The sequence below is a fragment of the Moschus berezovskii genome, chromosome 11 (assembly GCF_049115385.1).
Source record: "Moschus berezovskii isolate FMDL1 chromosome 11, NW_MosBer_1.0, whole genome shotgun sequence".
In the NCBI taxonomy this organism is placed as follows: Eukaryota; Metazoa; Chordata; class Mammalia; order Artiodactyla; family Moschidae; genus Moschus; species Moschus berezovskii.
This window is the reverse complement of record NC_142470.1, coordinates 31,684,192-31,710,130: the sequence shown is the minus strand read 5'-3', so window position 1 is coordinate 31,710,130 and position 25,939 is coordinate 31,684,192. Positions and strand designations below refer to the sequence as shown.

At 53.8% G+C, this 25,939-nt stretch overlaps 1 protein-coding gene across 2 annotated transcripts in view; it reads right to left on the bottom strand.

Moving 5' to 3' along the window:
- KLHL29 (kelch like family member 29) overlaps nucleotides 1-25,939 on the bottom strand; it is a 339,724-nt gene that overhangs the window by 12,477 nt on the left and 301,308 nt on the right. For both annotated transcript variants that reach the window (XM_055400332.2, XM_055400331.2), the window contains 3 exons: nucleotides 12,782-12,920; nucleotides 3,478-3,680; nucleotides 2,095-2,354 (listed from right to left, as the gene is read on the bottom strand). In XM_055400332.2, coding sequence (XP_055256307.1) covers nucleotides 2,095-2,354; nucleotides 3,478-3,680; nucleotides 12,782-12,920 — 602 coding nt within the window. The remainder of the gene's footprint in view (nucleotides 1-2,094; nucleotides 2,355-3,477; nucleotides 3,681-12,781; nucleotides 12,921-25,939) is intronic.

Below are 25,939 nucleotides of genomic sequence, written 5' to 3'. Positions count from 1 at the left end.
GGGAGGCCATTCAAAGCACACACAGAGGTACTGGAGTCTGAGAGAGCATGGTGGTACATTTGGAGGGAACTATGGAGCTTACTGGGACTCCCCCAGTGCCTCAGCAGTAAAGAATCCACTGCAATGCAGGACATGTGCGTTCAATCCCTGGGTCAGGAAGATCCTGGAGGAGGGCATGGCAACCCACTCCAGTATTCTTGCCTGGAAAGTCCCATGGACAGAGGAGCCTGGCTGGCTACAGTCCATGTGTCTAGCAGAGTCAGACACGACTAAAGCGACTCAGCACACACATGGAGTTTTTTCTTGTTGGATGCAGAAGGCTTCCATTGAGGGGTTGGGTAGCAGACAGGGAGAAACAAGACTGGAGAGGTCAGCTGGGTTCTGGCCTCTGCTGACCTCAGGCTTGGCTTGCTAAGGGGCTGTGTGGTGCTTCTTGCAGAGTAGATGAGGGCATTCATGAGGAGTCTAATTTTTAAAAAATTTTATTAAAAATTTTTTTTGGCCACACTGCTTGGCATGTGGGATCTTAGTTCTCAGATGAGGGATGGCCCTGCATCTCCTGCAGTGGAAACGTGGAGTTCCAACCGCTGGATCACTAGGGAATTCCTTCATGAGGGTTTTAAACAGAGAAACCACAGGACCAAACATGTTCCTAGGAAGACCAGCAGGCTGCAGGGATGGGAATGAATTTGGAAGGAGGAGACTGAAGGCAGGGAACCCTCTCAGGAGACAACCGTGGTCATCCTGGCAAGATCAGGGGGCTTGGAATGAAAAGAGAGAACTTGGCCCTCGTAAGAGGAGGAAGCCACGGCAGCAATGTGTGGCCACACGGAGGTGGAAGGCATGGGAGGACTCGGCTTCTGCTGTGGTTAGTGGGCAGAACTGCAATAAGGAACCCAAGAAGACGGGTAGGTCTGGGGGTTTATGAATGAGAGGGGCTTGGGAGACACTGGCTGGAGGGATCCTGTAGACAGTCAAAGGCAGAGGTCTGGGCTGGAGGCAGATCTGGGGGTCATGGTAGATGGTGGTGGTCACTATTACAGCTGTCTGACTTGACTTCCTTCCTCTGAAAATGGATCTTGCTCCATCCCTGCCTGGTGGGTCAGAGGACTGCCTTCTCCTGGCCCAGTGGCTGGGGCAGGCCATCTCTGCGTCCTGTGTGCTCTTGCTGCTGTGGACCCAGTCCCGCCCCATCCCTCCTTCCCTTGTGCCTCTTCTTGCTCCATGTGCAACAAAGCAGCCCTGCCATCTGTCACTCAGCTGCCTCAGCTCTGGCTGGGCTCCCGTCTCCCTGCCCCATTTTCCCATCCATGCTTTCTGGGTGGACTCTGAGCTCTCCTAAGAGTTACCTGCGAGTCTGCACTAACTGTGGGGGGCTCCTAGCACGTTAGAACCTAGGCAGTCCCGCTCAAAGCAAGGATCCCAAATTCATTCCCATCCCTGCAGCCTGCTGGTCTTCCTAGGAAGGTTTGTTCCTGTGGTTTCTCTGTTCAAACTCCCCATGAAGGAATTCCCTAGTCAGCTGGAGATCCCCAGGGCTGTGCTTGACCTTCTGTGACTCAGGGGCTCTCCTGGGGATCACGCCCTGCCCTTCTGCTCTGGACTCTGGCTCTCATTTCTCTAGCGGTCCCTTCCAAGGGACTCGCCTTCCCTCCTGACAGGCAAGCGGTGGTTCCCTGTCTCCAGCCTGGTTTCCATTCAGTCCAGGTGCTCCCTCCCCTCTCAACTGCCAGAGCTGGGGTGGGACTCCTCCTGCTGGGTTTGAGGGAGCCCAGGGCACCTGACTCAGGCACACCCTAATCTCCGCAGGGCCCTGGTGATGCCCGCTTGACCCTGTGGACTCTCGGTCGGCTTGGGTCTCCTGCAGGTGCAATGCCAGCCCTTGAGAATCCTCTGGTGCCTGATTTCTCTTCTCTCATCCCCCTTCACCCCTCTGCACCATGTGAGCTGGTCCGGCCTCCCTCTGCAAGGCTCGCCAGTTCTCACATGCTCCCACTGCTGGTTAGACCAGGCGGCCCCAACTCCCTGCTCGAGATGCCCTCCCTCACCAAGAGGGAGAGGGGTGGGAACCAGGGCAGGTGGGTTGGGCCCTACCTGCGCGCGGGACACGGGGTCCTTCTTGATCCACTTGATGACGGTCTCGTACACTAGCTCCTCGGCCTTGGTGTTGAGGCTGTCATTGGAGATGTAGGCGATGAAGTCATCCTTGGAGATGCTGAGGATCTCCTCCTGGGCTGCCACCTCGGGGAAGATCTGCAGCGCGAAGGCCTTGGCCATGTGGTAGAGTTCGCTGCACTGCATGGCCTCGGCCATGGCCAGCACCCCCAGGCAGTTGCTGGCCGTCAGCTGCTTCTCTGGGGGCAAGAGCACAGCACAGCACCGCTGACTGCAGGGGAGGGGTCCCCGCCCGTTCTCATCACCTGTCTCTCTGGACTGCTCTCTGAACCCATGTCCTTGTGACCTGGCTTCAGCATCCAGAGTCCCCATAAGCCCATTTCCTGTGTCCCTGGAACTTCACACTCATTTTCTGGGTTTTCCTCTGCCCTGTCTCAAACTGATTTCCCTGAGGCCTCCTTCAGCAGAAGGATTGAGACTGAGGTATGGGGTGTCAGCACCAGACTTAGAGCTTCCTCACTGCCGGGGCATGAAGGAGGCCTGGACTGGGGGCAGGGGTCACACCGAGGGTTAGGGTGTCTTCCGTAACTGTGACAGACAAGTCTGGGGTCACAGACTTCTACTTCAGCGTCATGACAGCAGGAACACCCCTCATAAGCCCACCCACCATCTCACAGAGGGACTCGCCCTCACCCAACCTGACCTCCAGACCTGGGGTCAGTCTGGCCAGGGCTCCTGAGATCCAACTAATGGTGATTCTAATTTAGACATGGCTGGGTCCTAGGAGGTCCTTCACCTTTGTGGACTTAACTCTAGAGTCGTAGTTCCTGACTCTTCTAGATGGCCCATTGCCCCAAAGTCACATCTTAGGCCTCTGGCCATCCCCTGACCTGCCCCCAGCCCCATCTCTCTCACTCCACCGCCCAGGCTGGTTCTGGTGACTCCCATCTCTGCCCTTCCCTCTCCCTGCTTTCACCCAAACTGGGCAGTTCCAAAGTGTAAAGTAAGCATGTTCTCTGGGTTGAGGCCTTGATGGAAGCAACTTGGTTTACTGTTTAGATAACAGGGCTGTGAAGCCAGGGCATGGGGCTCATGAACAGACCATTCACACGGGCCTCTCAGCCCACTTGTTCTCACAAAATTGCCTGGGGGCCCCGTGTGGCACCTCTGGCCCCCGGGGGGGGAGCAAGGCAGAGAACCCGTCCATCGGTGAGCAAAGGCCTCTGCCCACACTTATCCAAATGATCATCTTAAATCTGCTGGGAAATCCAGCTGCAGCCCCAGACAACCTGGCTGGGCACACAGCCCTCCCCGCTCAGTCCTTGAATGTTTTGTTCATTGGTGTTGCTCCCTGTGGCTCACCGAGAAAGGACACGCAGACTTTGCAGAAGGTGTGGAACTGGAACTTGCTGGCCGCCTCCAGCAGGGTCTTGGCGTTGGCCGAGTCGATGACCAGGGAGCCCGTGTACACAAACTCCAGCAGCAGCTCCAGGACATCGGCCTGCAGGTTGGACAGGACCAGTTCCAGCTTCTCCCGGCCGCATTGGCTGCCGTCTTGCACCGACCTAGGCACAGAGACCAGGGTGTCCTTACCTGCCGGCCCACGGCCACAGCGCCGCCTCCTCACAGGGCTGGGTCTCCCTGCACACCTCACTCACAGCCCTTCATTTTAGGACTCAAGGGACACGGCCAATGACACACCTGAACCTAGCGACCTGACACGGGATCTGAAAGAGAAGAGTCTGACCAGAGACGCCCAGAAGAACAGAAAACCCTGCTTATCACTACTCGGCATGTCCATGCAAAAAAAAAGATGCAAATCAAAAAGCATGAGCTGTGGATGGGGACGAGGACTAGGACTAGCCTCAAAGGGAAACAATACGGTTCGGCTCTGCTGGTGGCCCCGGTGTCTCCGCCAAACACGGTCAGCAGGCCCGGGGCCCTGGGGGCCTGGTCTGCCTTAGATGGGAGAGTCTCCAGAGTGACTGAGGCTCCCGACCGGCCATGATCACAGCTGACTCCTTGATCATCCCAAAGACTGAGGGCCCCAAGCCGCCCCGGAACCCCGACTCCAACCCCACCTCTTTCCCCAAAAGCATATTGTTTCCTTTTAGGCATGGAAAGGAAGCCCTTCATGACATTGCTTTGAAACTGAGGACGAGACGAGATAGACGGACAGAATGGTTAGAGCCGGGAGGAGGGGAAGGGAACAACCAAGGACTTCCGCCACAGACAGCCAGCAGCCATGACCTAGGACCTGGCCCGGGGCAGGGCCCTCCTGCCACATGGAACACGGGGTCAGAGGTCAGAGTGGCCTGCGTGTAGAGTGTGCATCGGGCTTGTGAACTGGGGGGAACGGGGGAGGGACACAAATATATAAATATGCTTATATCTGGTGTCTACAGAAATACAAAACCATTGCAAAGGCTCCTAAGGCTTGGCAGCCGCGCCCTAAAGCTGGACCTGGAAGGAAACAGATAAGATGAAGCAAAAATAACACCAATCGAGAAGTGACCAGGAGGAGAAACACCCAGAATGTTAGGAGTCAGGAGGCAGGGTTATCAGAGGTGAATCGGCTTGGCACCCGGTCTTGGCTGCTCTGACCTGTCCTGTTCCCACACTGAGCCTGGTCCTGCCTGGGGCTGCGTTCAGCCACATGACTGGGAAATGACTGCTGCGTCCTCCCTGTCCCTCACCCCACCCTGATGAGGCCAGGGGCCCAGACTCTTGTGACTGGTCCCTTGGGTGTCCCTGTGGCTGGCTGTGGGGGTGTGGAGGTGTTGGGCAAGCAAGCAGGCTGGCCCCAGAGAGGCCGACCCCTGTATGAGCTGGGTGTAAGGGGACCTGGGTGCCCCAGCTCTGCCACCCACAGCTGGACAGCCTTGGCCTCTCTGGCCCTCAGGCTCCTCTTCTGCAAAACAAGAAGACTGGACTGGATGAGGTCTAGAGTCCTGTGGAGCATTTCTGTGATAGAGACTGGAAAATGCCTTCCCAAGAGACTGTGCTGTACACGACAGAACCTGAAATGCCGCCATTAGCCCAACATTCTCTCTGGTTAGGCACTGGCCTCGCAGGGCCTTTACAACACAAACATGACCCGGCGGGGAACAGGTGAAGCTGTGAGTGTGCATCCAGGCCTACCCTCCCAGGGTACCACGCTGGTCCCCCTCCAGAATGGCTCATCCAACCAGAGGCCTGAAGGGTCTGTTCTGCCACAAGTCCTGGGCAGGCCCAGAAGGCTGAGTGGGAAGGTGTAGGCCAGACAGAGCATCTGAGCAGAGCCCCTTCTCAAGTCCATAGACACACACAGTTTGTGTGAGTTTTAAAGTGTCTTAACACACCTAGTCTTCAGCTGTCAGGATGGATTTCCATGCTTGGGTGACTTTGTTAAGTATAAAAATGGTTTATTATGGAATCACTTGAAACCACAGACATTCTGAACATCCCAGGCCTCGCGAGCCATCTGGTCAACCTCTTACTCTACTCTGCTTTCATTCCTACCTGCCACTCTCTGCCCCGCTGCCACCCCCAACACCGCCCTTCATGCTCTGGGGAGGTCACGCTGGGCCACAGTCAGGGCAGGGCTCATGAGGCCAAAGTAGGGCTGCTCCCCTTCTCCCGAGCCTCCCAGCCCCTGCTATCTACCCCCATCTGGCCAGCTCTCCTGTCTCCCTGCAAACTCTCAGCACAAAATCAGAGAGGAGCTGAGGTGGGACTTTAGGATGACCACACACACGCACAAACACACATGCACTGAAATGCATGTGACACGTGACCCTGAGGACCATGGAGTCACCCTGTGGGGAGGGGTGTTGGGCAGATGGAAGGCCAGTGGAGCCCACGGCCCCAAGTGATGGGTCTAGTGGGACCTGTGTGGTTAGACTTGTGGGGAGATGCTTGTCTTGCCCAGAGTCTGAGCCAAGGATAGGGTCCTGGGGACATGGTGCTGCCGCATGGCCGAGGAGCCAAGGGTTGCCCAGGGGGGCACGGGGGATGTCGACCATGGCAGGAGCTGTCCAAGGACTGCTACTCCTATGATGCTTAGCTGGGGCTCTGTTCCCCCACATCCTGCACTCCCCTGCCATGGGGGACACCTGTGGAGGGGAGTTGGCCACTGAGCAAAGGATCTGTGGGGAATGGCTGGAAGTCCCTGGGGCCAGATGCTAGTCATTGTGAGCTGAACAACCATTCCCCCTGGCCACTGAGGAGCACGTGGGGATGTCATGGAGACTTTTTCGGGTGGTGGAGTTCAAGATCTGGAGGAGGCGAGGCCCCTGACAGTGAGGCCTCCTGCAGCTCCCTTGGACAGCAAGTTCATAGTCCACACTGGCATTCCTGGGTGGCCTAGGCAGCTATGGGGGCAGAGGAAGGCCAGTGGTCACTCTCCTTCCCTGACCATCAGACTATCTTGGGACAGTACCTCTGTGCTCTGTCAGCCTCTTCCCTCTGAGCAAGGACCCCCTGGGAGGCATTACGCTTGAAGGGTGGCCCTGATCACCAGTGGGGAGCTGTGTCCTCCCTAGATGGCCATTCTGTCCCTGTCCTAAGCTGGCTCGTGGGCTCTGAGCATCCCATTCCCCTCAGCCCCATGGAGTATCTGGGGAGCTGCTGGATAATTGGGGTCACGACATGACCTTGGAGAGAGGGGCAGCAGGGCAGGGATGACAGCCTTGGCAGGGTGGGGCTGTGGGCCTGACACTGGGGGCAGGAGGATGGGAGTGAGGGGTAGGCTGGAGCTGTCCAGTGCACGCAGTGCCCACAAGTTCTCTCAGAAGACTAAAACTTCCTGGGGTCACCTTCCCCCAATCAGGGGCATGTCCCCAGGGTATGGGACACAGGCTCGGCTTGGCAGATCTGGCAGATCTTGGCAGATGTGCTGGGAATGGCCTACCCCAAATATTAGGATTTTTGTGACCCCACCATTAGCAATTCACTCTTGCGGGATAAGAACTGCCCTCTTCAGAATTCAGGACAGAATCTCATCCACCCCCACACACCTCAGAGATCAGATGCATTCATTCTGCAAGCTGGATCTGGAACGGTTGGGGCAGTGGGGAGTGGGGGTAAACATGGAGCAGGGATGAATGTGGATGGCACCCTGCTCCACTCAGGAGGGTGACCCCACCCAGGACTCAGGATGTGTGATTCTCTCTGTCTCTCTGCTCTTCTAGTCACACTGCTCTGTTCTCCCAGGAAAGGGTTAGCCTGCCACCCACAAATGCCCAGCTTCTCAGGGAAGGAGGGGGAAAGGCACATGGATAGACTACTGCATTAACTCCACTGGGCTCCCCTACATGCCAGCTAAAAGAGATCCTTTTAGCTTCCCCCTGGAGAAGGGGCTGGAGTGAGAAGCCCAGTATCTACACATGGGGCTTGTGAAAATCAACCTGCACAAAATTTGTCCATCTGTTTTCATTTACTATGAAAAGAGGATAGATTTCAAATGTGCTGGTGTCTCCAGCAGGCTTAGTGAAAGGAGAGAGAAGGTAGAATGCCAGGTCTCTGTGCCATTTGCTGAGACGCAGGGGCAACGCTCCTTTGGGGCTGGGTATTGCCTCCCACACTTGTGACAGGGAGGCAGGGCCCCTGCTGTCTCTAAAGAAGAACAGACCAGTCCCCTCTGATGGGACCTGCAACCCACCAGGCCAGTGAGTGCAGCCAGTGCCCCACTGGTACCAAAGGTCCCCCAGAGCTCTGTGGCTCCTAGGGGACAAATGAGGGGACTTCTTCATGAAAGGCAGACCTCAGTTCTGCTCACTGGGGTTGAGAAGTGACTCTTGACTCAGAAGGCTATCTCCCCAGGACCCACTAGGTCTTGTTCAGTCGCCAAGTCATGTCTGACTCTTTGCGACCCAATGGACTGCAGGACGCCAAGCTGTCCCTCACCATCTCCCAGAGTTTGACCAAGTGTATGTCTCGGTCTAGTCTGCTCAAAACATCCTCCTTCCTTCCTGACACCTGGGGCTCAGCCCACTGCCCTCTTCTCCACTCAGTCCTGCTGGTGTTCACCCTCCAGCCTGGGCGCAGGTGGGGCCTGGCTGTTACGCAGCACGAGGCTCCATGTTATCCAAAGACAGGCCTGCAGCTCCTTTTCCTGCCGGGCTTTCATCTGGTTGTCACATGGACTCAGAGTGGGCACAGGAGGATAATGCGACAGCCCTGCCATCTCATCCTGGGCTTCGAGCTGAACTTCCTCATGACCTCGTGTGCTCTTCTCCAAGCCTCTCTGAGCCTCCTCCAGCCCTCGCTCCAATGGACACAGCCCCTCCTGGGTGCGGGGGAGAGGGCTTGTCTCATGGGGGCAGGGGTTATGTCTTGTCTTGGGCGGATTCTGTGGCCAGTTTACAAGCATTTCTAGTACGTGTGCGCACGCGCGTGTGCGTGCGCGCGCACACACACACACACACACACACACACACACATGCTCTGCATCCCCTTTGCTTGCATACTTCTACACTGTCAACCCTGAGATTTTACTTCCCCCTTCCTTACAAACTTTGTGCAGGAGTAGAAAGGGTGGTTTTGTTCTTCCCTGGGTCAGCAAATGGGTGATAGTAAGAGCATGAGGGCCTCAGTTCGAATCCCAGATCTACTGGTTACTTAGAATTCCCTTGCCTCAATCCCTTCATCTGTAGAATGGGGGCACCTGCTCGTCAAGTTCAGAGGGGGTGAGGTTTTCAGGGTGACATTAAACATCTCAGCAGGTCTCCCTGTGGGTTGGGTCTCACCCTTGTGTGAGGAGGAAGACTAGAGTTTGAAAATAAATAAGGGAAGGTGAAGGGCAAAAGGCTGCTGCAGCCTCAGCAAAGGTATAAACCCAGGTGAGGGAGGAACAGGTGGATCCAGCCTGGAGGCTGGAGAATGGAGCTCTGGGCTGGGGGCTGCTAGGGGGTCGCTGATGGGCCTCTGAGCTGAGAAGCCTGGTCCAGAGGACACTCTGATACTTGGCTCTCCCACTCCTGGCCCAATTGTCATCTTTATGAACTGCAGGCCTGAACATGACACCCTCAGGTTTAGAACAAAGCCCTGTGAGCTGGCTCCTGCCTTCCGCACCACCTCATCCCCTGCTTCTTCCCTTTGCACTTGGTGTTGCAGGGATACCTGCTCACCCGTGCTGCCATCACCCCCTGCCACCCTGAGGTCCTGAGCTTGTCTGCCTGGCCAATTCCTCTCTGGGTTCAAAACCCAGGCCAGATGCCACCCCATCCCAGGGGCCGTCTCCAAACTTCCCTCCCTTGTGGAGTCAGGCAGTTGGCCTGGGAGCCACCAACCCTCCTCTGCTGCCTTCCTCTTGCACTCCCAGTCACACTTTACAGTTTCTTCCTCCCATGGTCTCCCCAAGGGCCAGCGCCCATCTCATCCAGTGGTTCCCTGTACCCAGGAGGGGCTCCTGCTTGCTTGCTGGGTGAAGAGTAGGAATGACTGGTCTCCCCATGTCTGGTCTGTGGCTCCAGGTGAGGGTGTCATACTGGGGTTGGGGCTGATGCTGGGACGGGTCCTCAATGGGTTTAGAGTGAGGACTGGATCACCTGTGCCAGGCTAGAGGCCGGAAGGAGGCCAGGCCCGAGACAACAGAGGGAGGGCCCCTGCCCCTGACAGGGCTTACCTAGGCCCTGGAGAAGGGCAGGGCCAGGGTGTCATGGCCCACAGATGGTCCTCACACCTTCGTGGGGTTTGGTGGCCAGGGCCTTGCTCTCCTGCTGGGTCATTCTGTCTACCACACGTTAAGTCTCAGGGTCACAGACTCGAGGAGACAGATGTGACATGGCAATGGCAGATGCTCCCTGACCACTAAGAACATGAAATACTCGAGGATTTTACACGGCCGGGAAGGAAATCATCTTCCTATAGAGTCTGCTTTTCTCCCCATGGAGGCGTCTCCTGGCCTCTGTGGGCAGAAATAGTGATGTGTGCCCATGGTTAGGGTGAGAGAAGTAAAATTTTAAATGCCTGCAAATTAACAATGGGAATTTTTGTTGTTGTTGTTGGCTGCATCTTGCCTCTTGCAGGATCTTAGTTCCCCTAGCAGGGGTTGAACCTGGGTCCCTGCAGTAAAAGTGAAAAGTCCTAACCGTTAGAAAGTGAAGGTGTTCATTGCTTAGTCGTGTTTGACTTGATTAGTCGTGTTCAACTCTTTGTGACTCCTTGGACTATAGCCTCTGCCCATGGAATTCTCCAGGCAATAATACTGGAGTAGGTTGCCATTCCTTTCTCCAGGGGATCTTCCCGACCCAGGGATCGAAGAACCCAGGTCTCCCGCTTTACAGGCAGATTCTTTACCACCTGAGCCAGATGGCCTTGGAATTTTCTGGCATTGTGATTTTGAACTGCACGGGCATCTCTGGGTTCTGCTGTGGCCTCCTCTCCTGCTGAGTGACCCTCCTGTACGCTGAAGACCCAGTCCTATCTCCCCAGGTCTCAGACCTCTGGCTGCCTACCAGTCATCTCTACTTGGGTATCTTCAGGCTGCTGAAACTTGACAGGCCAAACACTCAATGCATCACCTCCTGACCTTGGTCCGTTGACCGGCCTGTCTGTGCTTGCACTCAGGAAGCCCTGCCCATCCCCTCACCGTCACCCTGTGAGAGCAGGAAGGAAACCTGAACATTCTTTGAACCAACCTCCTGTTTTACAGATGAGAAAACCCTGAGGCCTGAGGGAGAGAATGTGACCTGACTGGGGTCATAGGACAGAGTCAGGGGTAGAACCCACGTCCCCCGGCTCCCAGCTCTGCTCAGCCCCTGCACCCAGCCTTTCTGGTTAGGGTCACTGAGGCCCATCCTGCAGTTTTGCCATCTGAGGGTGGACATCTCTGCTCCACTCACCCTGACAGGCTCCACACCCTCAGACCGAGCCCAGGGCCGTGGCTTGGAGGTCGGGACCTGCCATGCAGTCCCACCCTAGCTCACACTTCTCTCTGAGAGGGCCATCTCCTCATCCCCACTGCTCACGCCTGTCTCTGTCCTCAACTTGTTATTCCAGGCAACCCATCCTTTGCCTGAAACATTTTAAAACATTGTAGAACATTCTTTGCATTCCAGAACATTCCAAGCAACCCATCCGTTGCCCGGAATGTTCTTCCTCCCTCTTTTCAGCCTGTCCAAGAAGCCTTCGCTACTTTGGGTTCCCATCTAGCCGTGTCTCTTCTCTGTCATGTGTGAGCTTCTGGCTTTACATGGACGGTCTCTGACAATAGTCAAAGAGCTCCTGCACTCCCCTTGCCCACATCTTTCTAGCCCAGGGCTGGGCCATCGCTCAGTACCAAGCTGCCCCTGTATCCTGCCCCCTCTCTGCTCTCCAGCGATCTGGAGCAGGGACTAAGGCCGAGGATGCCGGTTCTGCAATCCAGCGGCCAGGTGCCAATCACTGTCAGTTGAGAATTTGCCAAGAGTGGCAGCACAAAGACCTCCTTTGGCCCGAAGAAGCCACTGGCCGTGCCCCTTCCCCCTAGAGCTCGTGCCCCAACCCCCGTGCTCGGTCAGAGAGAACCCAAGCACCGGGGGCGGGAGAGCCGAGCTATCCATGGGGCTGGAAGTCACAAAGAGCCTGCCCGTTCCTGCATGGCTGGGGCCAGCGTGGCTGCACGGGGCTCGCACGCCGGGCAGCTCAGCTCGAAGTGAAAGGACATAACAGATTGGAAAGGAGATGCCGGCCAGTGTGCCATCCTGGAACAAAACACAGTCACTCTGGGGTTAGTTGGCAAGTCCAAACACAGCAGTGGGAAGCAAGCAGAGGTCTGTCCTCCCACTCTGAGCACAGTCCCGGCTCAGCGTCCGCCCCGGAGAGGCTGCAAGGCAAAATGAGCAGCGGCATTAATCTGCTGACGGGTGAGAGAAACAGGAGCGTTACCCGGGGCCGGCCCCCTGGTCTGCTCTCCCTCACTAAGGCGCTAGAAGGTGGCCCCTGACTTCTTTGCAAGGGTATGAAGCAGACAAAGTAAAAAAAAAAAAAAAATCAACATAATGGAAAAAAAAAAAAGATGCTCATGCACCATTAAGACTCATTCAGGTAGAAATAGCCGGGGCAGAGGGTAGGACGGGAGGGGAGCAAAGGCTGAGAGAGACCGTGTTTAGGACACACCTGGTCTGTGCTCAGAAGGGCTGGCTTAGGCTCAGTGTACAAGTATCGAGACATGCAGCGTGAATGAGGCTTTGGCTACAAGTCAGTTCTCCCTGACTTGGGCTGCAGGAAAAGTGGCCCCGGGGGTGCCTCGTGCTCCTCGGTGGGGGACGGTCTGGTCGATGTGCTGTCCTGGCATTAAGTTCACTATCGACAGCGGTGGTGATGGTGCTGGGGACCTGTGCTGGCCCAGTGGGGGCAGTGTGCAGTGGTCCCTTAGTGGAGTCTGCAGTCCTCCTAGCCTCAGGGAGGGCTTGTGAGCCACTGAGAATGCAGGATCCTCGAGGGTGGGGTGGAATGTTGCCTACTGCTGGCAAAGGCCCCCCACCCCAGGGACCAGCAAAGCTGTGTGGGATGGGCTGGGGACAGTGGCTGCTCTGAGGCTGTGTGTGAGAGGGCACTGGGAGGAGGAGGGGGAGGAGAGATGGCTACTGGCTCTGTGACAGGGAGTCACGCTTCAGGAACCTGTAAGAGAGGGGAGGAGAAAAGCGACACAAAAGCGTCCTACAAAGGAACAGACCCGACCACAGCTGGAAGGAAGGCAAACCTTTGAATCAGGTCCTTGAAATACAAGCTGCAGGAAGCTAGAACATTTTGGTGGACTTCAAACTCTCTGCCTTCAACAACAATTTTCAGGTCTGTAAACGCTTTCGCTCTGCGCTGCTGGTTCAATTCCTTCAACATTTCTGCAGAACAGAGAAGACAGACAGGGCCAGGTTCCCATTAAGAGTTTTTTTTTTTTTAATTAAATTTTTTTTCAAGAAGTAGAGAAATAGGAAAATATTTGATACTGTTTCTTGGCAAGACTGGCTCAAACACTGACAGTCAAAAGAAGTCACAAACAATGCGTAAACAAGCAGCAACTGGGAGGGGTTACATAACCAAAGGAATAACGACTTTCAAAATAAAAAAAAAAAAACACAAAACAACAACAAAAAAAACCCAGAAACTAAAAAAACCAAACCCAGAATTGAAAGGCTGGGAGAAAAGATTCCCATACCGACAATTGGAAACACAGAGAATACATCATCATAGACAACTAAAAACTGGAATTTAACTACAGAACAAGTTCTCCAAATGCCAATGAGTGCCGATGTATCTGATACCAAGTAAAGCATGGCATTGTGATGTAAGATGGGCTGGATATGGTTCAAAGGAATAAAAACCACAAAACCTGCAAAAACAGCGTTCCTTACGTTAGATACAGCCATGGCTGGGGCGAGCTTCTTGGGGAGGGGTCCCCAAGAAAGGGGGGGTGGAGTGGGGGCCTGATGAGCACCTCCCTTTCACACTTCTGGGGCTGATGTGGGGGTTCGGGGGTGAGGGTGGGGAAGCAAGCCAGGGGCAAGGATAGTCTATACCTCCTCCCACTTCCTGAGTCATCCTCTCAGGACCCCCTCCCCTCACCTGGGTCTTCAGCACAGGAGAGCCTGGCTTGCAGCCCCAGGAGGTTCCAAGAAGTGGCCTTCCAGCCTGATGCACACCTACCTTTGCCTGGTGTCTTGGCCACCTGGGGCTGGCACAGAGATTGCCCCAGGTGCTTGGGCTCTGAACATGGGCATGTCAGAAGCTTCTCCCAGACCCACTTCAAGGCTCAGAGGAGGGAAGGAGGAGAGCCTGACAACTATCCTGCTTAGTTTATATGAACACTCTCACTTGCAAAGTTAAAGCCTTCAGAGGAGCAACACTCCCACCAGCCTTGCCCGGCCTGCCTGCCCCCCCAACCCAACCTCCTCCGAGATAGAGTCTGCCTGTAGCTTTCCTGGTAGCTGGACATCAGAGATCCAGATTCTTGGACTAGCATGACCTAGACTATTCAGCAGCTGAATGGGAGAGGATGGTCTGCAGAACTGAGCCCCATGCTCTAAGTCCCCCACTGGGACCTCGAGCCCCCTGGGTGGGTCTTTGCAGCACCCTGGCTGTTGTTCTGGAATTACCCTCTAGTGGGCCCTGCTCCAGCCTGACCACTCATCTCTGTCCTCCTGGGCCATCATCAACTGCCTGCCAAGATACCTGCCGAGCCCAGCTCCGCCTCTGACACTTATGTCTGTGGCCAAGGCCCTGTGCTTCCTGAGCCTCTGTTTCTATGTCTGTAACATGGGGATGGAGGCTCCCTCTGTTCTATTCCCAGAACTTGGTGAAGATCAGATGCTCAAAATCAAGGATGGGCAAGAGGTTGTGGCCTTTGAGGTCAGCCAGACCCTTCAAGTGGACACACTGGGAACTCACGGGGTAGGTACTGAGGGCAATGCCAAATCACTATCCCTTACCAAACCAACATCATGCTGAGGGGTTGCCTCAGGGCACCTACAGGAGTGTATGTGTGTTGGGGGAGGGTGTTCATTTGCTGGGGACTCTAAAGGCTCCCATGAGTGTGCTCCAACCTGGAGCAAGGGAGACCAGCAGGGTGCAAAGCCCCAGGTGGAGGGCAAGGAGGGCACCATGGGGCGGATACAGGGGACAGACACAAGGCCTGGGGGAGAGACAGAGTTGTGATGGGAGGACAGGAGGGGGTCAGATCTCAAAACCCTGTGAGTGAGCTTATTGCTCGGGCAAAAGGAAGTCAGCAGGGGTTCTGTGCAGGGAGGGTGGCCAGGGTGGATTCCAGCGGTCTTGGCAGAGGCAGGGTGCAGGGCAGGAAAGCACCCTGTGGAGAGAGAGCTGGGTCTCAGAGCCAGGACTGGGGGAGACCCTGAACTCTCCTATTGGTATGTGACCTTGGGAAAGTTACCCAGACTCCCCAAAGCTTCCATGTCCCCTTCTGGTGAAGATTAATGGCACTATCCCATGGTCAGCTGTTAGCCCTGTGCTCAGCACATGCTAAGTACTCAATGGTGGTAAGTTTGATATTTTTGTTGATGGTGGTGATCACTCTGCAATCCAAGTGAGAAGTGACAAAGGCCTGAGCTACAATGGTGACAGAAGGACTGGGAAAAAAACCCAAGTATTTAGGCCACGGGTACCATGGCTCCAGTATTTTGGTCATCTGATGCGAACAGACGACTCATTGGAAAAGTTCCTGATGCTGGGAAAGATCGAGGGCAGAAGGAGAAGAGGGCGTCAGAGGATGAGATGGCTGGATAGCTTCAGCGATGCAATGAACACGAACTTGGGCAAACTCCAGGAGATGGTGAGGGACAGGGAAGCCTGGCGTGCTGCATCCATGGGGTCTCAAAGAATCAGACAGGACTGGGTGACTGAATAACAACAACCTTGGCCATCAGTTCTGCAGGAACCATAACGGGTTTGGGGTGCTGAAGACCACTTCCCACTTCTGGGGGGACCTCAGGAAGGGAGAGGGTGATGAATTCAGCTGCGGGGATAAGGTTAGGGCCGTGGGATACCCGGGGAGAATTGGCAGTGGGGACCTGAAGCACACAGCCTGCTGGGGTGGACCCGACTCAGGGAGAACCTGCAGGGTTGGGCTGGGTTAGGGCTGAACTGCTGTGTTTGCATCGCACACTAGCTCCACAAAGGAGCCCAAGCTGAATGCATTCCCAAACTGTGAGCCAGATGGCTGATGTCACCTTTTGGAGTGAAATCCCATGGGGAGATGGGGGTGGTGCGGGAGGGGAGAAAGAGCTCTGGGCTGGAATTTCCGGTTCTTGTTCCAGCTTTGCCACTAATTGGCTGGGTGACCCTGGGCAAGTTGCTCCAGCTTTTGGCACTCAGTTCCCCCAAGCACCATGGGCACGTGCTCTGGTGGCCCCAGTGGTCACTGTACTGAGAGATGGATATGGCCCCAGATGCCTGCTGAGTTAACCGCGCTCAGACGACGGGGAGAATGCAGGGCTAGCTACACAGAATGCCACGCCTTCTGGGCCCAAAGCATTCTGATTGTTTTGGAAAATTTTCCTTCAAACCAATTTCCCAGGGATGATTCCATCTGCAGCCCCGGCCCCAGCAGTGATACCTGCTCCCCAGGCTGGATCTGGGAGGTGCTTGGAGAGCCAGGTCCTTGGAACTGTGGGCGATTCCTACCCTCGCTTTGCGGAAATCTGGTTTTAATAGCTGGGCAAGATTACTCAGTTTCAGGAGAATTTTTCAATTTATGAAAGGGCTTACCAGGGGAGTCCTTCTCACAGCAGGGCCCTGAGTGCATTGGAAGTATTGATCAGTCGGTACGTGCTTACTGCTGCTGGCTGAGTGCCCAGCTGGAGAGCGGGCATCTGGGGACATGGTGACTGAGGATCCATGGGAGGAAGCCAGCATGGGCTCTGGGCACAAGATGACCCCTGTCTTGGTAAAGGAAACCCCTTCATGTCTGAGGGGCTTGGAGGCCTGTGAGTTCCTGGGGAAGCCTTCAGACCAGCCACACGGTGACCAGCTTGGGTGGTCTGCAGGCCTCAGGGCAGAGACTGGAAGGGGGTATGTCTTCAAATTGGATTCTGACTGCAAGCAGAATATGCCTCGACTTGTGAAGGAGGACAGGCCTTGACCTCAAGGTTCAAGGCTGGCATCAGGAAATTGTTTCCTGGTCTTCCTGGCTTTGAGTGGGGACTCCACGTTCTTGCCTTGACCACCCAAGTGGCTCCCCTGTGCCCTCCACCTTTCCCCTCCTTGGGAAACTCCCTCAGCTCAGACTACCCAGAAGAAAGCACAGGCCCACCCATTCACTAGGCTTCTCCCTGACTCCTCCCTTCCCCTCCCACCTAGTCCTGCCTCTTTTACCACCTGGAAATCTCTGCACTGATTCACTTCTGGTCCCATTCACATCAGCACCCTATCGGAGCTGCCATCCTCTCTTACCTGAGTCCCTGCAACAGTCTCCAAGTCTGTCTGCTCTTTTCTGACCTGTTCCCTCTTCAAGCTCCCTCTACACAGCAGCCTGATGATCAGCCTCTGCTTAAGTAAAATTTTCATGGCTCAGCTGTGGGAACCAGACCCTCTGTGATGTCTCCCTGCCCCACACCCAGCTCCTCCCCTCCCCATGAGCCCTTCACTCCCCACCAAAGCCTCACTGCACCCCAGACAGGTCCCCCTCCATCCTTCATTCGTCTCTTTGCCTCTCTGCACAGGTCTTTCTTCCTCCCTGCTTCTTTGGGCTAATCATCATTTTATCTTGCAATACCAGTTAAGGTATTATTTTTGTCCCAGGCCTCATTGCCTCTTTCCCCTATTCCCTCCAGATTTCTTGGCCCTCCACTGTCCTTGGCATCCTGTGCTTACTTCTTTAGAGCACACTATGTGTTGTAATTATTTATTTACATGGATGTCTCCTGCACAGGATTGTATCTTATCTTCAACACTTAGCACACGGCCTGACATATGTATACAGCCAGTGTGCTAGATTGCAAAAATTCTTTGCAGCCCCTTCCATCAAAGGGTAGAGTTATTTGCCCCACCCTTTGAATCTTGACTGGACTTGTGACTTGTTTCAGACCTGAAAACTTGGTTGAAAGGACACTCTATGAGGGTGAGCCACAGCCTCAAGGGGCCTTGCTTGCTTTTGCTTATTTTTTGGGGAATTCATGCTCCCACCACCATTTGATCACTCCTGGGCTACTTCTGTTGGAGGATGAGAGAATACGTGCAGCAGAGGTGAGCCCTCACAGATGAGCCGTTTAGACCAGCCAGCCCCTGTCAAGATCAGCTGAGTCTGACCCAGGACACCTGACACCAACCCAAACAGTGCTGTGCTTATTGTGCTTAGTTGATCAGTCATGTTTGACCCTTTGTGACTCCATGGACTGCAGCCCGCCAGGCTCTTCTGTCCGGGGATTCTCCAGGCAAGAATATTGGAGTAGGTTGCCCTGCCCTCCTCCAGGGGATCTTCCCAACCCAGGGATCAAACCCAGATTTCTCAAATTGCAAGTGAATTCTTTACTATCTGAACCACCAGGGAAGTGGTTGTTGTTTTAAGCCACTAAATCTTAGAATTATTTGTTATGCAGCAATACCTAACTGATATTGAAGGCATGAATAGATGATGAACTCAAATGCTCAGTGAACTTCCTTTGTGTCCATTTCTCCTTTGCTGGTTCAGTTTGAAGTTCATTCTTTCCACTGTTGTTGTAAAATTACCATCCTAACCGTTTTTAAGTTCAGTCGTGTTAAATACATTTTATTGCTCTACGTTATACGTTTAACTGTTATATATGATACATTTTACTGCTGTGCAAGTTTCATCTTGCTAAACTGAAATTCTGTACCCCTTAAACAACAACTTCCTGTTCTCTTCTTTCCACATCTTTCTGTCTCTATAAACTTGACTATTCTAGGTATCTCATATAAATGGAATCGTGCAGTATCTGTTTTTTTGTGATTGACTTATTTCACTTAGCACAGTGTCCTCAGAGCTCATCTATGTTGTGGCATATATGAAAATGTCCTTCCTTTCTATGGGAAGAACAGATAGGTTTCTTTTCTTCCTTTTTAATTTTTTTTTTTGACTGTGCCTCTTGGCTTGTGGGATCTTAGTTCCCCAACCAGGTATTGAATCATTGTATGTACTGACCACCTTTTGCTTATCCATTCCTCTGTCAATGGACACCTGGGTTGCTTCTTTCTTTGAGCTGCTGTGAAAAGTACTGCTGTGAGACTAATTCTTTTTTTTTTTAAACCAAGCATTTATTTATTTTTAAACTTGAAAAAAATTAAGATACCTAGTCACAGACATCTCTAAATTCCTTGTCTCAAACTTCATTTAGCTTGATTAGGGTAACTCAGCTCTATGAATCCAGCAGCCACTGGCATCAGAGAGAAAGGAGACTGCAGACCCTGGGAAGGGTCTGCCTGGGGCTGGAGGCTTTGCTTGTTTGTGTGTGTGTTTAATGGAGGGAGCTTTTTTTATTTATCGCACTGCACAACTTGTGGGATCTTAGTTCCCTGACCAAGGATTGAACTCAGGCCCTCAGCAGTGAGAGCTTGGAGTCCTAGCCACTGGATCACCAGGGAATTCCCTGGATGCTTTGCTTAGAGGAGAGTGAAGCCACAAACAGAATCAAGACTGGAGATGAAGTTGCAGCCAAACTTCTGCATATTTTTCACCAAACGACACAAGTTATTTGTCAGAGACTAATGGGCTCATTCCAGCTGGACTGGAAGGGCTGTCTGAGGTGGTAATAAAGAGGAAGAGATGTCAAATATTAAAAGGCAACGAATTTCAGAGGCTTTGCAGCAGAGAAGTCCATTAACTCAGAGCCCCAAGAAAGGTTGTGCGGCCAAATAATTTTTTTCAGAGCTCAAATAAGAACCCAGCTAGGTGATAAATGCACCAGATTCCATTGATCTTTATGACACATACTTGATAAAGAATCTGAAACAATTATAAACTCAGAGCAGTTGTGAAATATACTGAGAAAGCCCAGCAAAGGCTGTGTCATGCACACCCGGCGGATAATTTATTCGGGAGCAGGAGCCCAACGAATGTCGACACCGTGGGGACAAATGGTGGCTTTACACAAACACAGCCTCCTGCTGCTTCTTTCACAGGCAGTCAGGGAGTGGCTGGGCTGCCAAGCGGGACACTGGTCTTTCACTTTCTCCCTCCTCCACCATCACATATACACATCTCCGCCTTCTCCTTTTACAAAGAAGAACTGGGCTCAGAATCAGTCTTGAGAGCCAGCTGGGCTCCAGCTTCCTGGTAAGATGGAATAAAACCTGTGGGTTGCACGCCCAGCCTGAGTCGGAAGGACAGGCCTTCTCCTGGGAAGTCACGCTGTCTTAGCCCCACCACCCAGAGGGCAAACCCTCCCAGGAAACGGGGTTCTCTAGAGAAGCCTTCCTGCCTGACTTGGTGTTTTAGTCAGGTTATCTGGTTGTCCAAATGGAAATTCCTGCCATTTACCTGAAAGGGAACAAAGCCCTAAGAGCAGTCACCACCTCCTAGCAGCCTGCCTTTTCCAAGTTGTCCAACCCTGGGTGACAGACCGATTTCTCAAGCAGTGACATTTGGCACCCAAGGTCCTTTCTATCCCTACAGCCCCTGCCCCAGGGCTGTGTACCGCTGGGTGTTTTTTAAGCATTTGGTGGGCAGAATGATTACCTTCTAGTTGGAACATCCTCACGGCCTCCAAGAAGATATAAAAATCATCAAAACTTTTCTCCTTAAAATTTCCAGAAGCCCTCCTAAAGCTGACAGGGACATCCCCTTCTCTTCCTCTGTCTCCTAGATTCGAGGACTGACCAGAGGCAGCTGCCAGCCTGGCTGTGGGAGAAGCATGACTGCGAGACTTAGGTCAAGCCACAGAATCACCACGACTGCCCTGTGACCTTGAGGAGGGTCTCTTTCCTCATCTAGAGACCCACCTAGGCAAGGAATGCCTGATCCCTCATTGCTAAACTCTTCCCAGTGACTCCCAGAGCCTTCTAGGACCTGTTTTAATTTTTGTTTATAGCTTCACTCTCTTTTATTTATGTCCCCACACCCCTCAACTCTCTCTCTGAGTTCACGCCCACTATGTCCTGTTCCTTCACTTTGGTTGTTTCTTTCTGCCCCTTTGGCCAAGTATCCCCCAACACTTGTTTTCTTAAAGTCTCATCCATCCCTTAAGCCTCAGCTTAAATTCAATTCCTTAAGAATTCTAACCCAGTTCCCTGATCACAGACCTCTCCAGTGGCCCCATGAGACTTTGTTGGTGACTCAATTGCAGTAGAGATTCCTGGCTGCCTAATTCCAGAGGAATGTCTACCTGTCTGTCTCCTTTCTAGGGTGTGATCTTCCAGAGGGCTTGTTTCTCTGCAGCCCCTATACCACCTGAACACTTGACACCATGTTTTGCACAAAAAGTTCCTTTCTGATTGGAATTCAGGGTGTGTTACAGACCAGATGCAGACATGTTCTGGGTGGTAAGAATAGCTTCCCCAAAACGTGATCCAAATGAACCATTTGAAATGTCACACTTCTGTGGAATCAAAGGGAAATAATGTGAAAACCAAGCCCCTTCTAACTTCAGGAGACACGAGTGTTAATAATAATGGAGATGATCCCACACTTTGTATGGAATCTCTGGCTGTTCAAGCATTACTGCATTCACTAGGTCCTCCTCAGGGAAGGGTTTATTTCTTCTGTCCAGCCCCTATGGCTTTGAAGAGCCTTAAAGGCCCTCCTGGGAAAGACTGACTAGCCCACCAGCTCTGTTGAGCACAGGTGCAGCCCGGAACCCTCAGGAAACTTTTCAGAACAGGGGGTTTCACACACAGTGGCCAGAGAGAGGAGGTCCTCTCAATATTCCAGGGTCCCAGCTGCCTGGATGGTAAAATCTGCCCACATGTAGGCCAATAACTTCACTAGCCGCTCTGGCCTATGACCTGGGGGTAAGAGTCAAAGGGAATGGCATTTTGTCTGGGGAGGGATGAAGGAAGGTAGGGTGGGGAGCAGAGTGTTCGAATCCCAGCACCAGCTTGAGGGGCCTTGCCAGAAGCCTGCAGAAGTTTGGCTGAGCAGGGAAGGCCGCTGGGCAAACCCTGAGGCTGCAGTTGGAGGAAGGTGCCTGGTTAGGTCAACATTGGCAGCTGTTAGTCCTTCCTGCCCTGCTAAAGAAGGTTCTACCTGGCTCCTTCCCCTGCTTCAAGGAAGCCAAGGGGCCGATGGGAATACTCTGAGTAGAGAGGATGAAAAGGTCATGGAAGGAGGGAGGAGTCAGAGACATCTTGGATGGAGGCCAGGGATTAGGAGAGTTGGGTGAGAAATGAGGTCAAGAGCAAAGTGCTTGGCCGGGAGCTGGAGCAGGGAAGGCTGATGTGCAGTGAATTAAGACCCAGGTGAGTCAAGTCAGGATGCTGAAAGTGGGGTTCCCAAGGGCCTGGTAGGAGCCCAAGGCAGATGATCTGGGAGCAGCCAGGGGTCAGGGGTTTTGGAGGGAAGGTAGCCCCCTCAAGGAGCTAGAACTTGGTTAGAATTCCCTTAGGGAGGTGAGCACGGGGAGGAGCCTTGGTCTGTGGGACTAGGGGAGGACAAGACTGGGTCTGGCAGCAGGGACACAGTTGAAACAGATGTCTGGGGCTGGGGCTGGGGAGCACTCTCCTCTCTCTATGCTCTCATAGTGCTCTGTGTCCCTGTGAACGGGGTTCTGCCTATAGTGCATTTAGAGACAGCTTCTTTTCCCTCAGAGAGTAGATTCCTGGAAGGTGGGGGTGGTTCTCGGCTACAGAAACTAGAGTCAAGACGCCAGGACAGATAGTTGGGACCAAGTGAACGAACCAAGTTCAGCACCTTGGAGAGCTCCAAGTGCCCCAGGGTGCAGGCAGTAATGGGCAGGGCTTTCGAGAGGTTAGGGGCACCCTGGAGTAGGAGACTGGGTCTGCAGTTGAATGAGGCTGAGCCATGGATGTCCCTCTTGGAGGCAGACTGTGGGAACTTCAGATACCTTGTGTCTGTTTGGCTCACTTATTTATCCATTAAACAGCTGTTGTTTGTTTCCCGTGGGCTGGTCACATGGTGGGGTCCCCAGGACACATGTGAATGCACATGTTTGCAGATCCGGGGAGCTCACTGTAACAGGGGCACACTAAATAACTGAGATGCTGGGTGAGAAGGTTTAGAAGGGCAAGCACTGGGCAGGGGGCACATGGGAGGGGGCTGACTCTGCTCCATGGAGAGCAGAGAGGCTTCCATGGGGCTGGTGTTTGTGAAGGAGCTGACCAGGTGGGCTGCAGAGGCAAGGTGTGAACCACAGGGGTATGTATGTGTGTGTTTAAGTGTGTTAAGTATGTGGGCATGAACGTATGGTGTGTGTGAGCATATGATGTGTGTATGAGCATGCCCGTATGTGGATAAGTATATGTGTGTGTGTGAATGTGTGTGTTTGAGTATGCAGTATGAGAAGCAGGCAGGCTGGTACCAGGCTGTGAAAGAAACAAAGCCTCCCCAGGTCTTTATCCCAGAGAAGTCTGGATGCCATGGGTGGGTTTTACGAGAGGGAATGAGAGAATCAGTCTTGTCTCCTACACTTAAAAAGGCTGCTCAGAATCAACCATGCGGGGTCTTGCCCCTCACCTTTGGGCACACCTACTTCACACTGTGCCCTCCCCCGTCACCCCTGGCCTTTTGCCCACCAGTAGCCTTTCCCTTCTTCCTGACAGCCACTCTGCTCTTCCAACACTTTCTGATGCCCTTCCCCCGAATTTCCCCAGGCACATAGTCAACTGGCCAAAGTACATTTGTCAGGTACCTTCAAGGTGCAGGGCACTAGGCTGAGAGCCAGGGTCGGGGGTGGGAGCTGCAGTAGCTGAGCAGGTGAGGCAGTAGCTGAGCCAGACTATCCCTGTGTTGGGGGAGAGTGCGGCTCAGTGGGGACACAAGACACCCATGGTGAGGAGCTGGAGAAAAGCTACATACACACTCAGCCGTGGTGCTGAAGGCTGACTGAGGAGGGAGAGATGGGCGGCCCCGGGATGACCAGACAGAGCAGGGGGTGGCGGGTGATGCCTTGCTATGTCATTGTGAAGAACCAAAGGCACACGAGGAGGGGTATTACTCTTAACCTACTAGCTCACAGTCTAACACACATTTACAGAGGACCTACTATGTGCTGGGCCCTGGACTATGAAGATGAAACCAGTTTCCATCGCCAAGGAGCTCACAGTCTGATGGGGGAGAGAGACATTGCAGTGGACATACGTCAATTTGGTTGCTTGGCATCGGAACCTCCTTTCTACTGGGGAGAGCCCCATGCTGGGTGGGGAACTGGACCTTGTCCCCATGGGAGTGGAGTGGAGGTGGCTCCCTGGCAGTTGGCATGTCGCCATGAGTCCTGGGCTTGGCCAGTCTGAGGCTCATGCCCTGGACTTGGTGGTTCCAGAGAGGAGTGTAGGGCCAGCCAGCGATGACTATAGTGGTGGTGGTGACTGTTTGGGCTGGTGGGTCAGTGGCACTTGAGCATCGGGGGTAGGTGAGATGGTGCCAGTGCAGAGTTCCAAGCAGAGTGGCAGGACGACTGCTCAGCCTCGAATAAATCCCTGCTCTGCTGAACTCCATCAGAGCTGCAGTCTGTAGCTGGCGTCCCAGGACCCCGTGTGGGACAGACATGAATGCACCTGTGTTAAACTGTGTGGTGAACACTCCTTCCGCTGAGCTCCCTGGGGTGTGTGGGGAGCATGGGGTACCAGGGGGGAGGGGGTCTGTCTGTGCAGAGGCCCAGAGCCCTGTATTAGTGCACGGCAGGGGCAGCTGGCAGTCAAGTAGGACTGGAGCAGGGGTTGGGGACAGGCAGGATGGAGGCTGGAGCACAGCGCAGCCACAGTTCCCGTGACAGGCTTGATAAACTGTGCTTAGAACCTGTAGACTGTGTGCCTGGGAGGGAAATTTCAAAAAGTGACCCCAGTCACCCGGGGCACAGAGGGTTGAGATGGAAGGGGACAAATGACTGGAGACCCTGCCCCAAGGCGTGCTGCTGCGGGCAGGTGAGTGGAGCGTGAGGCCTGGCCTAGAGTCTGGAGGACGGTGGAGAGGCCCTGAGGTCTGCCGGGGAAGCAGAATCATAGGACTTGGGGAGTCCGTGGAGGGCTGGGGCCCAGGAGAGGATTTCTGAGCACAGTCCCTGCCTTCGGTGCTCTAGGGTCCCCTACCTCTGGGCTAGGCCTGGGACATGACGTTCAGAAACAGGTGCCGGCTGCTGCTTCCATTCCTTCTGCATCATTGGACCAACCCCTCAAACAGTGGGTCCCCAGGCCTTGTCTCTAGGGCTCCAAGGACAGACACCCTCTTCTGATGAGAAGCCACCAGCCTGTGCTCTCTTCTGGGCTCTGTTACCATTTTACAGATTTCTGATTTACCATTCATTATTTTCTGAATACTCGTCAGCTTTCTGAATACTCGTGCGAACCTAGAGGGGGGCCATGCCAGAGAATTTGAATAAAAAGATGTCAATACTGAACATGCCCCCAGATAGATAGGAACTCAGAGCTCAACTAAGGCACCCGGGGAGCTGATGGCAATGGCCACCACACCCTCCAACACAGCCCAGCCTCCAGCAAAGAAGATGCGACTCCAGGTGTCAGGTCTGAAAAATACACCACCATGCACACCAGATTTCCTCATCTGGGGCAAAAATGAGGAGTGTTGCTGACCCTCCATTCCTGGCCAGTGGGCAGCTCAGGGAAGGAGGGCCTACAGGGAGCCCTGCTTACCTCCTTCACTGCCCTGGACTCTCAGAAGAGCCTCGCCTCTTCACCTTGACTGGCCACCATGACGGCCCCATCCTCTTTTCCCCAGAGACCCCACTGACCTGCCTTTCACCAGGCTCCAGGGAAGTCTGGGAGAGACAGCTGTTAGTGTGGATGAGCAAAGGGGCTGGGTGGGGGAGAGAAGAGAGAGGGGGCCCCAGAGCTTCTGTACCCAACACCGCAGACCCCAGGGGAGGGCATGATTTGCAGACAGAAGAGTGGACCCAAGTGAGGAAATGAGATCTCAAATAAGGAATGTGGAGCCCAACAACCAGAAAACAGTCCCAAGGCCTACATTATCATGTGTGGGGACATCCCAGAAAACCTCACTTGGCTGTAAGCTTCCTGGAGGTGATTCATCAGGAAGGTCCAGCCAGCTTGGGCTTTGGGATAGTCAGCCACCTGCCCGAGGAAGGGACAGGATGGTACAGAGAAGGGGTGGGAGGAGGTACTGGGGAGGACGGGGCACCAGTCAGGAGAAAGGGACACACAGCCCTCCCTCACATGCTTTAGCAAAAGCCAATATTTCCCAAGAATTCTGAGAGCCACGGTCCCAGCAAATAAATCAATAGTTTAAAAGGATTTGTGAGAATTA